This window comes from Vanessa tameamea, chromosome 21, assembly GCF_037043105.1.
Source record: "Vanessa tameamea isolate UH-Manoa-2023 chromosome 21, ilVanTame1 primary haplotype, whole genome shotgun sequence".
NCBI lineage: Eukaryota > Metazoa > Arthropoda > Insecta > Lepidoptera > Nymphalidae > Vanessa > Vanessa tameamea.
Genome location: NC_087329.1, coordinates 284978 through 299839, shown reverse-complemented (window position 1 = coordinate 299839; position 14862 = coordinate 284978). Strand labels below are relative to the sequence as shown.

The 14862-nt window shown below is 34.8% G+C and overlaps 1 protein-coding gene across 1 annotated transcript; it reads right to left on the bottom strand.

Annotated features, from left to right (window-relative positions):
- Nucleotides 1-4718: 4718 nt before the first annotated feature.
- On the bottom strand, nucleotides 4719-14862 carry LOC113395221 (uncharacterized). The gene is made up of 6 exons (XM_026632788.2): nucleotides 14800-14862; nucleotides 14068-14194; nucleotides 7181-7387; nucleotides 6500-6736; nucleotides 5891-6177; nucleotides 4719-5546 (listed from the first exon to the last, which is right to left on the bottom strand). Exons 1-6 carry the CDS (start codon nucleotides 14810-14812, stop codon nucleotides 5143-5145), a joined length of 1275 nt encoding a protein of 424 aa, XP_026488573.2. The 5' UTR covers nucleotides 14813-14862; the 3' UTR covers nucleotides 4719-5142.

Genomic DNA, 14862 nt, shown 5'->3' with positions numbered 1-14862 from the left:
GGTAATTACACTGTTAAAGTAATAATTATGCTAAGTTACAAAGTTCTTATTGCTAAATGCATTACCTTTTAAGGTGAATACCGCATGCGAAAATAAGTGTGAGATAGTTATACATAAAAACAACAATTCTATGATCCTATGAAGTTAAACAAATAAACAAAATCTACCAAACATATCAAATTGTTACATATAATTATTTATTTATAATATAGTTTTTTACATTTTTACGAAACTTTGGCAACGAATCTCTGAATAGGTCCAAGCATTTATAATCATTTATAATTTTACATAATCGCGACACAGGTGAATTGTTCCCCAAAACAGTTCTGCGAAAAGGCTTTTCAAATAAGTTCCCGGGTTTACGTGGGCATCTAGGGACTCTAAAATTAAACATAGACACAAGAAACGGGTTGTCATAAACGCTGTTAATACCTTTGAATGTATTAGTAGGTTTTACACGATAATAAATATAAGAACACAAATAAAATTTAAAAAACGACTTTAAAAGTAAACAATAAACTATTCTGCCATTTTCTGATATGTTATATGAAGTGGCAGAATATATATTAATTATAAGGTATCTTCAACTTTAAAGTTTCGTAATAAAATATTATAATTGTTCCTACTCAATTATAACTGCTTGCTAATCCTTCATTAATAGTAGGTAGGTGGATATAGATACCTCATTTCCGTTTTTGTGTCCTTTTGGAAGCCTAGATGGTGATTTGAAAGGTTACATGAAATGGATGGAACAGAGTTGAATAGAGGTACAGTCACATTAATTAGATGATTTTGTAAAAATGTCATATTATTAAAATTATGCGTTCAACGCTAATTAAATTTATTAAATACGAATGTACGTATCAAGTTATTTATGTCCCAAAGTATTTTCCTGTAGCGATTGCTTTGTGTAAGAAAAATTAAATATTATATTCAACAATTAAATATAATAACTCACTGTAATAACACCGCTTATATATTTTTTTTTTTTTTTAAGTGAATATACATTTTGTTTATATTGTACTGTATTAAAAACGATGTAACAAAAACCCTATTGGATTTATCCGTACATCGGTATGCGTTGTCAACACTTATAGACTTAAAACTATACAATAATAACAAAATAAAATATAAAAGAAACAAAAAGCAGGTACATAGCAAATAAATAATGTTACAATTAGTTGTTTATTTTTTTCATAAAACAGCGATGAGTGAATTGACGCTGTGACTATTCATTAACCTGCTCAGAACAACATCGTTTAGTATAGCGTGTACAGGTGTTCCATGTTTTGTATTAATTATTATACATTTCCCTTCTCCCAATTAATATAATTATATTTGACTGGCTCGTTGGTCTGATGGCTAGATATAAGGGCGATGTCCCGTAATTGTGGGTTCGAACCCCCAAGTCGGGCCGATAAAAAGTTATTGTGGTTTTCTGCCGAAAAGTTCTCAGAAACAGCCTGGGGTCTGGAAGTTGGAATTGTGTACAGTCCCGTGCCTCGGAAAGAACGTAAAGCCGTTGGTCTGGTAACTGAACTCTTCCCGGTCAGGTCGGATTTGCCGTCGCATCGGATTAGGAGAGTGAGGTAGTGAGTGCACCTGTGTTTGCGGACACACTTGTGCACTAAAATATGTGCTGCTTAGTTGGCTGGTCTCCCATGAGAGGCCGAAATCGGGCAGGAGGAAATCATCATAAGTTTATAGGAAATTGAATAAAATTTAAAGTAGTATTTGTTACTTGAGAATAAGTTCTATTCTGCAAGCAATAATTACTTTCCATATTTTTTTTAGTAAAAAACCCATTTTTTAATTAGTCACTATATATGAAAACTTTTTGAAAGAAATCATATTATATATTTGAGAGGTATGTGTTTACCGCTATCGGTATAACGGACTGAGTTGTGGATTAATATTATATCTATGATAAACTTCACATTTGTTTATCGTTCAATTAACGATCAATTTTCCGTATCTTTGTACTTTATTTATAAACAACCTTAGCGAAGGCCATATGAACATAAAAACTAGCGCAAACTTCGCCTCATTCCTTAACACACAAACATTTATTAATTCATTTAAATATTTTAACACCACTTAACTCTCAACTAAGACTAGTAAAGACTAGTAAATACTCTATTACATATTGAGACATTATTAAAAACTTTAGTTCAAAAAGTACAGATGCATAATCTTCCGTCTCGCTCTATATTCCGATAGGACTGCAAGATGACACGACAACGGAGTTCAGGAGCCAATCCAGACTTTAGTGGATTATGACACACGGGAGTTAACTCTGCCAACTTGGAAATTCTGGCTGTTAATGATTCCTAGACGGCCGAACCCAAAAATTTTATTAACCTGAGTTTTGAAGTAGTATTCATACTAACTACAAGTTCAACAAGGCAATTAACCTCATGCTATAAATAATACAGGTATACGATTTGTAAATGACAACATCTCTTTATGTAAGTATAGGTTGTTAAAACAACTATAATTACTTAATAAACTATTCTTTATGATCGTTGTTTAGTGGGTGTTTAGCTAAACACATTTTCTCTGTCTGTCATGGTGAACTATTATACCCTGTTCAAGTTAGCTTCATCTTTTTGACAGACGGGCTAGTAATGAGAAACAGAAAATATAACAGTCGATGTAACGATGGAATGCGTAATTCAAATTAGAATTCATTTTTTTCTTAACTTATTTTTCTAAAAAGATTTATACCAGCTAAAGAGACCCCAATCAAAAGGACCCTCGTTCGTAATAATAACTTAACAATAAGGATTTTTGTAATCGATATTTGTAGCAGTTACTGCCTGGTATTCGCGTCGCTACCGTCCGACCGATGTAACATTGCACAAACGTCTATTATTTTCAGTGTTTCTATTTAAATTTTACTTTGAAGCAATAATATATAATATAAAAAGTGTTAAAATTTTCGGATAACGCTTGAATCTTTAGGAACTTTTGTATTATATGTATTTTTTTTTAAATATTTTTACAATATTTAAAATCATTAAATTAAGAAAATAATATGTTCGTCATTGCAAAGTTACGTCGATCAGAAAAAAATTGCATCTGTCAAAATGATCAAGCTATCTTGTACAGAGTATAATAAATTTCATAGATTATTCAAGTTCTCGGCCAATGATATAGCGTCAATTCGCTGTCAAATGTTGTTTATTTGAATTTAGTCCTCTCGTGATTGGAATAGACTATATAAAGAAACATTTGTAAGTGAGGCGGCGGTCTTCTATCTTAATTTCTTGTTTTATTAAATTTTACAATAAATACTATAAAATAAAAAAACAGATTGCGATAAAGTATCGATTTGTTAGGAAACCGGTGTACATAGCACCCTACCGCCTTCGCTACCTTATTCAGATTACACCGTCGCGGTGTTTGGTCAGATAGATGTTTCTGATTGATCTCGGGTTTCATTCGTCAAATTAAAAACGTTTATCACAAGTTAAGTCTAGAAAGACTTAAAATACAAGCTCAATCAAATCAAATCAAAATTTAAATGCGAATTTGCAAAGCGAAGCTACCTGCGTAGTGACATTATATACTTACTAACAGTAAAACCTTCTTTAAAATGCGTTGCATAAACGTCCTGTGATATTATTTTTATTTTACAAAAGAACGTCTTTTATTTTTTTTACCACCTGGCAAATTTAGCCCTGGGTCCAAGACATGGAACGAATTTAGAAAAACATTGATCGGTCTGCAACTTACTACCGTACGGCCCCAGTCGCCAGCGGTAGCGCTGGTTTTGTAAGGGTTGGTTTTCCGATGTTAGGCGTAACAGGAAGAAAGTATATTTCGTATGTCAGGCTGAGCCTACATTATCTGCTCCTTTACCTATTATGAAAAAGGCTAGGAGCTCAATACACCATATGGATGGCCAAAATGTGAAATGCCGAAAATCTTGTGTTTACACATAAATGAACCGAATATTATGTAGTTATAAGAGTTGTTGACGGCGCCCTCGCTCGCCTTCAGGGATTAGTCGTCAAAAGTTAGGTACAAAAAATATGTCCTGCATTGGAGTTCAAGCTTGCTCCATACCCAAATTTCATCAAATTCGATTACAGACAGACAGACTGAGTTACTTTCGCATTAATAATATTATGGACTTTGGATTACATTTGTCTTAATAATAATTATTCGAATGACCGATAGGTCAATATATTTTATATTATTTTATTTTTATATATTATAAATAAAACTAACGTAGTTTAAAATCATTTGGGAGACATTGGATTTCCAACGGGACAAACAAAATCTTCAGTGATGTCATGTCAGCTAGAATGTACTTGAATGAACTTATTTACCTACTACTACTATGTTTAAAAAAACAGGGCTGTGAACACATCACGAAAGAGACGAAAGAGCTTTTAATTTTTTATTGGGAAATGTTAGATGCAGTCAAAGGCTTGCAGTAAAATGCCTTAGCTAGCTCTCCATGTTATGTTATGTTATGTTATGTTATTCTATCAAAGAAGATTTGCATTTTTATTTTCATAATTCTGTCTTGAGACATACTAATAAGCCTGACTTGGGCGCAAGTGTAAATATAGTAGTTCGCCTAGCATGTACCACAAACGGACCAGACTTGAAAAAATTAATATCTACAAAATCAATTAATATTAATTGTTATTTTTATTATTTACCATGTCTAGACACTATATGGAACCATATCTAACTTTTTGACACGATTTAAAAATATGCTTTGTAGGGTTAATATAATAGCAATATCAGTAGTGCTCTTCTGGAAGAACTTACAATGTAACCGATAAAAACCGATTTACGCTGACTCACTATTTAGACGCGTGTACGTACTATCCTCAATGTAATAAGTATTACAGTCAGTGTCGCATGTCAATATATGACCTTTCAATATCGTGTTCCGCGGTGAGGTTCAAGTTCGTTCCTACAGAACAGCTCAACTAACTTAGTATTTGAAATGCAGGAAAAGAGTTTCTTGCCGATTCTTCTCAATTGAATCTACATTCCAAGCCGGTGCGCTTATATATATTTTTTTAGAATACTTCTGTAAAATGCCGATTGAAAAGTTCTTGTATATTTGGATATATAATTTTGGTTTTTGGTTTCAAGGGGAGCCACTGCAGTTACCAGTTACCAGAATAAAGCCAGGAGAAACTTGTACCAAGGCTCGGGAGGTTGGGTTCTGTAATATTCTGAATTGGGCTTAGGAGTCGTGTTATCGTACGGACTTTCTTTAAAGAGGTTGATGAAAGCGTTCTTCACACCGTACCTCCACATGGCAACGTATGGTAAATATGTACCGATGAATAGTGTCCATCTGTACTGAAGGTTTAGTAACACTCGTCCTATGCTCGTTGAGTAGAAGGCGAACGTGATGTATATAATGGCCAGTTTATATTTTCCAATGATAGGAAGTGCTTTGTACGCGGGCGCAGTTTCCAAGGAGTTGAAATCGTGAAGGTATAAGGTTCGAGAGGGTATGTCCGGCAGCCCTTTTATAGCGCTTTTTTCTATAATCGCTCTTGACTCGACGCCTGAAATCGAAAAAGTTTATAATTAATCAGAAATGCCAATTGAATCTGTAATTTTTTCTTCTTTTCCTATCCCATTGTCTTAAGTACAGATTTTTTGCTTCGTTCTTTAATACAATTACTACAACCACCTAAACAGACAACCTTAGACGTCTCATGCACACTAAGAGATATGTCTCATACGAGTGTCACTTAATCACACTAATGCAAGCCGATAATAAAATTTAACGCGAAGGAGCGCACCTTAATGAGTGAATAGATTTATTCTAATATTAAGTATTAATTATTTACATTCGATTGAGTCCCTTATTAATGTAACAATTATTAAGAGGTTAAAAAAATCTTACCAGTATCAGGTGACTTGCCCTTTAGATGGGTCCTCAACTTATCTTGTAAAGCAATCCGCTCTTTTTCCGTGTAAATGTAGCCAGGAACATCGGCTATATATCTTGTCCAATACAGAAGAGAACTTTTTTCTAACCCACTGTTAATGGCTTGCAAGCCATCGACGGTCACGTGACTTAAATGCTCGAAATATTCTGGAACGTTCTCTAAACACGGGGTGAATACCCTATCTACAATCCTCTGCAATATTTCACGGGTCTCCTCAATTGATTCTCGGCAAATGTTGTACCTGAAATTATTTGTAAAAATAATAGAACGTTTTCTTTTAACATTAAAGAGCCGAGGTGGCTCACTTGACTTCGAAAAAAGAAAGGCAATTTGCAAATGTCTTGAGAAATTAAAAAAAAAAGTCGGTAATTTATTATTTGGGAGGAATATTTAGGGTTTGTTCAAAATATATTTATAGTATATTTGGTTACTTTAATATAATAATAATACAGTAAAGTAGATCCCAAAACTCTTTCTGTTTAGTTTAAACAAAAATTAAATTAGTAACTGGCAAAGGTGTGTAACTTTATCAATTTATAGGATGGAAATTTTTAAATCATTACATATCTTGCAACCCTATCATGTATCCAATGACTCTCCAGAAGTGAATACCCGCTTCCCAATCACCTTCTTCTATTTGGCGAATGGAGAACTTGTCGGGTTTAAGAAAAGCAAATCCAAAACCACTAAATAGCGTGATGGCCAAATCTCTCTGTGAAACCGTGCCTTTCCCCTTGAGTCTGGCCGCTCGACCAGCTTGTACGTGGCGACATCTGACTGTGTATAATGATTTCCAAGATCTGCCAATGAAACAATACAAAATGTATTTTTTAGAAATGCCGATATTTATATGGTTTATATGGTATGTGGTCACAATGACACTGCAATATTTATAAACCACTCCTTAAACCGTCAATGTTCCACCGACCACGAAATCAATTATAACAACCCACGTGCTCATAAGTACACTATTTCAATTGAATTTACAACACACAATACACCACACCTGTGTGTTTGTAGCTTTTGTGGTTATTAGGTGGTGGAATAGCTGGTAACAACTTATAATTAATTAATTATTTCATTCACTGCCAATGCGAATGAAACTTCAAACCCAAACACAGCCATACAAATGACTGCTTTTCTGCGGTACATTCGCAAAAACCACGTGTAGAGGGAAAAAACTGTAGAAATATTATATTGTGAAGGTAAAAATGGAATGTATTATATTTTTATATTATACTTACACTGTCCCAGGTTTTAATTCGTGTTTTAGCCAAGTGGTAATATGCATGAACGTTGAAGAATATCTTTTGTAAGCCGTGTACGGAGAGTTGGAACGGCGACTGCCCACTAGGACGGCGAGTATAGTGGGAACGGAGTAGACCCCGATGAGACCCAACACATTTACCATCGAAAATGCAAAACAAAAATCCGAAAAGAAACGCCTTCCCCTGCAAGTGCAAACGTTATAATTGTGTGTGTAAAAAACAATAGATAACATTTTACTACATTATCTACGAGTATATAAGGATTATAAAGGTGAAGAGTTTGTCTATTCGTCTGAAGGCGCTACTCAAATCAATCAAAATGTAAATATACTTTCGAATCTACATTAAATAAAGATAATTTTAAAATAAGACTACCACCGGCTCCTAATGTTGATTCTGCCGAAAAGAAAAGGCAAAAAACTCAGTTCCTATTTAAAAAAAAAAAAAAAGTGTACATGTAATATGATATAGAATTATATTTATGTATCCTCTTTGAACCTCAACGGATACTAACTGATCGCGCCAATGTTGAAGATGGAGAAATGAGAAGAGTATTTTGCTCTTGAATAACGAATTTAATCTCATTAACAATAATATTTTATGTAAAAAGAAAATTCTTATTCTTTTGACGTCCAAGTCTCCAAGCGCAATGCTTTTTTTAAAAAATGACGTCTTGCCGTAATTAATTTGTATATAGCAAGGAGGTTTTATTTGGCTCGAACATCCTCCCCCCGCTCGAAGTCCTCAGGATTTCGTGTAAACTCAGGTAGCAGGCAGAGATTATGAATAGCCCGACGAACGATGCCCTTTGAAGTGACAACGTCCACTACTCTCGACACTCCGTCAGAACCCGGGTATAATTTGTGAACCCGGGCCATGCGCCATTTTAAAGGAGGTGCATTGGTCTCTTTGATGACGACCAAATCTCCTTCTTTTAATCCTCGTTTGTTGATTCGCCATTTATGTTTCTGCTGTAGTTCGCTTAAATATTCATTCCTCCAACGGTCCCAGAAGTGCTGCCGCATCTTCTCCAAGCTCTGGTAGCGGTTAAGTCTGTTCGCCTTTAAATCCAGCATATTATCTGACGGTAATGATGTCAGAGGTCGACCAATCAGAAAGTGTGCGGGAGTCAAAGGATATAGATCATTTGGATCAGAGGAAATGGGAGTTAAAGGTCTGGAATTTAGGATGGCTTCAATTTGTGTGAAGAGGGTAGACAACTCTTCGAAAGTTAAATGTTTGTCACCTAATATACGAGTTAAATGGTATTTCGCGCATTTGACGCCTACTTCCCAGAGTCCCCCAAAATGTGGAGAATATGCCGGTGAAAATTTAAATTTAATGCCTTCATCGGCTGCGAAACCAGAAATACTTTCGTTATTTGATTTTAAGAACGTTCTAATCTCGTTGTTTGCGCCGACAAAATTAGTGCCATTGTCGCAATACAATTCCAATGGCTTTCCTCTACGAGATACAAAACGTCTCAGACACAACACGAACACATCAGTGGAGAGTTCGCTTGCTAACTCAAGGTGCAAGGCTTTCGATGAGAAACATACGAATAAGCATAAGTAGCACCTTGAAATTTTACAGCCGCGTCCCTTACGATCAGTAATGTAAAATGGCCCGGCGAAGTCGACACCACTAACGTGAAATGGGAAACTTGGAGTAACTCTCATGACAGGTAAGTTTCCCATGATAGGATTTGAACCTTGTGCTTTCATGATTCTGCACAGTCTACAATTATTGACAGTACTTCTAGCTAATATTCTGCCTCTTAAAGGCCAAAACTTGTCTCTTAATGTGCTAAGTAACAGCTGCGGACCTGCATGTAAAAGTGTTTTGTGATAATGTGTAAATAACAATTTGCAAAAATGATTACTTGAATCTAAAAGAATGGGATGTTTCTTCTCGTAAGGTTCACTCGAATTATGAATCCGGCCTCCTACACAAATAATGCCTTCTTGGTTTATAAATGGAGTTAAGGACAAAATACGAGACTTTGGAGGTAAGATTTGTTTATTTTCGAGTAATCTAATTTCTTCTAAAAAACATTTGCAGAATTGTGAATTTTGAAAATCTTTCAAAATGTATAATTTCAAATGTATTTGACTTTGTATGTGTAATTGATTGTAATGTAGTTATTATTTTTTTATTTTTCCTTTCAGGTAATTCATGAATAATGGATGTGTTAATGGGTGCTGGCCAGTGACTTGAATTTTCAGTAAGAAATGACGGACCCTCCCACCATAGCTTACTGGAGTGTAACGATTTTGGGTTTACACCTCGAGATGCTAGGTCTGCTGGATTCATGTCGCCAGGTACATGTCTCCATACACCTACTGATGTCAGTTCTTGTATTTCACTAACGCGGTTGGCAACAAAAGTATTTAAGTCAGTAGACTGTGATGCCAACCAACCCAGCACTATTGTTGAATCTGTCCAATGGAACACCAAATCGATCTTACAACGTAACGTCTTCAGTACCTTGTTGCTTAAGCGTGCTGATAACAGGGCACCGCATAATTCTAGACGAGGAATAGTTAAAGCTTTGACAGGGGCCACCTTAGTCTTGGCACAAAGAAGCTTCACAAGAACGTTACCCGAACTGTCACTCGATACCATGTAGATAGCTGCGGCATATGCGACCTGAGATGCGTCAGAAAACGAATGTAATTGTATGGTTTCTGATTTCTGAATAATGACATATCTCGGTATTTCAACTTCTGATACAGCATTTAAATTCGACGCAAAGTTAAGCCACTCCCTTTCTAATTTGCTATCAACTGGATCATCCCAATCTAAATTTGATAACCAAAGTCTTTGAAGAATTATTTTGGGAATAATAGTACATGGACTAAGCAAACCTAGCGGATCAAATAATTTTGCCGAATGTGACAAAATTATTCTTTTCGTTATGGATGAGTTGATATTAATGTCAACTGGAAATTGTAGGATGTCTTCAGAAGGATCCCACTTTAATCCTAAAACTCTAGATTGTGACGATGTATCTAAATCTTTAGGCAAGATGATATTTGATTTATTCTTAAAGATAGCGGGTACATTGGTTCGCCATTTTCTTAAAGGTAAGCAGGCTGAGTTGAGTTGGTTAGCTACGGAAGTAACTAATTCTTCCAGAGCCGGTTTAGTTTCAGCCCCTGAAAGAAAATCGTCTACATAGAAATCCTCTCTAATCACTTGGGATAGTTTGTCCTCACCACATTCTTTTGATAGTTGTAAAAGGCACCGGGTACTCAGATAAGGCGCTGAAGCCGTACCATATGTAACGGTGTTTAATTGGAATATCTTTATAGGTAGTGATGGCTCATCTCGCCACAAAATGAGTTGCAAATTACGTTGGTTGTTGTGTATTAATATTTGGCGGTACATTTTTTCCACATCTGCTGAAACAACATATGTATGCTGTCTGTATCTAAGTAAAATAGAAAATAAGTCATCTTGCACTACAGGGCCAATGTGTTGGATATCATTAAACGATACCCCAGTAGATGTTTTCGAAGAAGCATCAAATACCACTCGCAACTTTGTTGTCTCACTATGTTCTCTTATGACTGCATGATGTGGAAGGTAGCAGCCAAATACTGGTTTATTAATCTCGGTCATGTGTCCCATGCGTTCATATTCATGAATGAAATCTAAATATTGTTGTTTTAATTGTGGCTTATTTCTTAATTTTTTTTCAATTTGAAATAGTCGTTTTTCTGCAATGTCATATGAATCACCCAATAATTCAACCGAATTCTTCAATGGAATCTGAACACTAAATCTGCCATTTCTTTCTCTGCGAGTTGTCTGATTGAACAATATTTCGCAATAATCACTACTGATATTTTTGTTTGTTGAAGGTATGTCTTCAAGTTCCCAAAACCTTGACAGTTGCGCGCTAATGTCCTTGGAAAAGTTACACTGTATGTTAGAACTACTGTTCTTATAAAACGCACCCGAAATGGAACCAGCCACTATCCAACCTAAATATGTGTCCTGTAGTATTGGTCTTTTAGGCCCCAAATGTATTCTAGCAGACCTTACTAAGTCCCAGAATATATCAGCGCCCAAAAGTAAATCTATTTGTCTAGGTTGATAGAAGTTAGGATCAGCCAATTGAATATTGTTAGGAATGCCTAAATCATGTATATTCACTGCGACATGAGGCAGGTGTTCAGTTATTTCAGGTAAAACAAAGCATTTAATTTTTGTGTTAAAGGAATTATGCATGGAGCGCAAATGGATAGTGCAATGCTCCGTAACCTTTAACACAGTGTTGCCAATCCCGGAAACACAATGATGATAATTTTTATTTTTAATAAACCCAATATCCCTTTGTGCTCTTTCGCTAATGAATGATGATTGGCTACCAGAGTCCAGTAAAGCCCTCAAAATAAATGTTTTGCCATTGCACGTTACCTTGACCAACGCTGTTGAAAGAAGAGCTTGATTGGTGGTAACGGCTGACATAGAAACTAAAGTGGAGGGTCCGGAGTCAACTACAGCCTCAGATGAGTTAATTTCATTAGTATTTGTAGTGTTTTCATTATTAGGTTTTGTATTTGTATTGGTTAGATGATTATTTTGAGTGGATTGTAAAGAACTTTGTTTATGTAATAATGTGTTGTGTTTTTTGTGACAGATCCTACAGCCATTCAATCTACATTGATATGATTGATGACCGTTGCGGAGACAATTAATACATAATTTCATGATGGATGCTTTAGTTAAGCGTTCCTCGACTGGTAACGATTTAAATTTAAGGCATTCAAAAATTCTATGATCTTGGTTACAAAGTGGACATTTCTTCTGTTTAAGATTATATTCGACGGAGGATGAAGCAATAAATGATTTTGTATGTGGCAAGATATGTCGTCTTTCATTATTATTAAACCTACCTGCCTTAACAGTTTCTAAGACTGTAGCTCGCTGGCGAAGGAAAGAATAAAATTCTTCTAATGAGGGTGAATCCAAGTCACTTCTAAATTCTTCCCATTTACGCGCTGTTACACTGTCGAGCTTCCCCAAGGCCATATAAATTATTAAAGTGTCCCACTTATCAGTAGGTTCGCCTAAAGAATTTAAGGCGTTTAAGTTTTTGGATAAAGTATCAATTAACTCATGTATGCCTTGCTCACTTTCTTTATGTAGCTGTTGAATTGAAAACAATCCCTTAATGTGTTCATTTATTAAGAGACGCTTGTTGTCATACCGTTGGCATAAAAGATTCCATGCGATTGAATAATTACTCGAAGACACAGTAATAGACGATATGACAGAACCTGCAGAACCTTCTAAGTACGATTTTAAATAATGAAATTTGTTTATGTCTTCTATAGAATCATTATTATGAATAAGTGATATATATGTATCCCTAAAAGAAAGCCACTGGTTTGAATTACCACTAAAAGGAGGTATTTTTAAAGGAGGCAACTTCATTAAGCTATTACGACCCTTATTTGGATTATTGGATGCATTTTCATCTTTGTTCTTGTTTTCAAAATACTCCAACAAAGATTGAGCCTTAGCAATTAAATTATAAAATAAATTCTCCGTTATATCGCGTTCCTCAAGCTGCTTTGACGTATCATCTTCTAATAATTCTATCTGTGATTGTATAACATCAAAACAGCTTGAAAGGTCACGCAACTTGTCACATCTTAAGCGAAGTTCGTTTAATTGTACCGCATTAAATTCTTTACATTCCATTAATGGTGTTAAATATTTATCAAAAAGAGTTAATCTACCTCTAATGGTTGCTCTTTGTCTACTAAGATCCTTTAACTTACTCATTTTAACGGCGAAAACAACGCACAATTAATTAACTGTTTTTTTACAAAACAAATCTAACAATATAATTATTGAATTTGTACTTTACGTGAATCCCGTTACGAATCGGTTTCGCAGCCGGCCGGTCTCTGACAACACGCTTGCAATTGTATGTAGGAGCGAGATTCTGCGACACTCGCCACGATTTTACAACCAATTCCGAACTTATAGATGTTTATTTCTGTAATTTGTATAATAATTATTTGAATATGTGAGTTGACAAAAAAACATTCTCGTCTACCGTTTTCACACAAATCGAATTAAAAGAATTTATTATGAAGGATTGAAGACGTATTTTCCTCGGATTGATGGCTGCAGCTGGATGCTGGCGATGTCCTGGAGGGCGAATAGTCTTGGCTTCGTTTTTCGATAGGTATTACGGTAGGTGGATTGTTCGGTAAAGATCACGTCGGGGTCACCAAATGATCGCGCCAATGTTGAAGATGGAGAAATGAGAAGAGTATTTTGCTCTTGAATAACGAATTTAATCTCATTAACAATAATATTTTATGTAAAAAGAAAATTCTTATTCTTTTGACGTCCAAGTCTCCAAGCGCAATGCTTTTTTTAAAAAATGACGTCTTGCCGTAATTAATTTGTATATAGCAAGGAGGTTTTATTTGGCTCGAACACTAACTCCAAGCTTTTCCATCAACGATTTATAAAGTCCTATACAATATAAATTTCCTTATTTGTGTTTTTTTTTTTTATTTATAAATTACGTTATAGGCAAGTGTAAAATATTTTACAGTATTTAGAATCAAATATATCTGGGAAGGAAATATTAACATTTCGAAGTCGAAAGCTTAGTGATACGAGTTTATCTTTACTTTTCGCGTTTATACAACGTAAATACTGTTTCTATCAAAACCATCGATGTTGTTGTGGATATACGAGATTTTGTTGTTAAATATAACGCGGCACTACCGTAAGTATTCCTATTTTACTAAATAAAACCGGAGAGTCTCTGCTCTGAAATTCCTGATGCCAAACCTAAATATAAATTCTTAATATACCATTTCACTTACTGATTGTACTTTTTTTCGTCAAACCATTCCGGCAATCTCATCTGCGTTTCAACCTCTTCGACCTTAACACTATCTGAAGGTTCCTGATAAGCTTCATCGCTTAGTAGTCTATCGACGAACTCCTCAACTGGAAGCAGATTTTATGGATTTCTTAGTTGCCTAGAATTGCGATAAAAACAATACTAAATATATCGCAATCGGCCAATTTAATTAGCCTTTTAATTAATAGCCTAGCCATTTTACTAAATGGCAACGTTCAACCACCTTCCTGAATCTTTTTCTTCTAAAATCTTCGACAGCACTTTAAAATAAACAAAAATTTTAACAAAAAAAACCGACTTCAAATTAAAGACTATTCCAAAACAAATTAATATGCACTAAAAAGTAAAAAAAATAATTGCGTAATCCTCTACAACTTAATTTACGATAATGTAATGTCAAGGAAACAGTACAATATACATAGCAAAAATAATACGAGAATATTTAAATGGGATTTAAATATTTAATACAATATATACATATATTAAAACGGGGGCCCCACGGGAAGCACTAGCTTTCAATTAAAAGACAATCATCAAAATCGGTTCACTCAGTCAAAAGTTTTGAGGTAAGAAACATAAAAAAAAAAAATCCAGAAGAATTGATAACCTTCTCCTTTTTGAAGTCGCTTAATAAATATATCAAATGGAGACTTATTTTTATTAATATACAATTGAAATAGCTTTTACTCACCCGATACGTCCATATCTTTTTATTCAAATCGTACAATTAAATAAATTTTACAAATGACTTTTA

Excerpts from the sequence above, each read along its gene's own strand:
- LOC113395221 (XM_026632788.2), bottom strand. Across the intron at positions 6,737-7,180 it reads GAATTAAAACCTGGGACAGT|ATCTTGGAAATCATTATACA; the intron begins GTAAGTATAATA and ends TTTCATTGGCAG. Across the intron at positions 6,178-6,499 it reads ATGATAGGGTTGCAAGATAT|GTACAACATTTGCCGAGAAT; the intron begins GTAATGATTTAA and ends AAATAATTTCAG.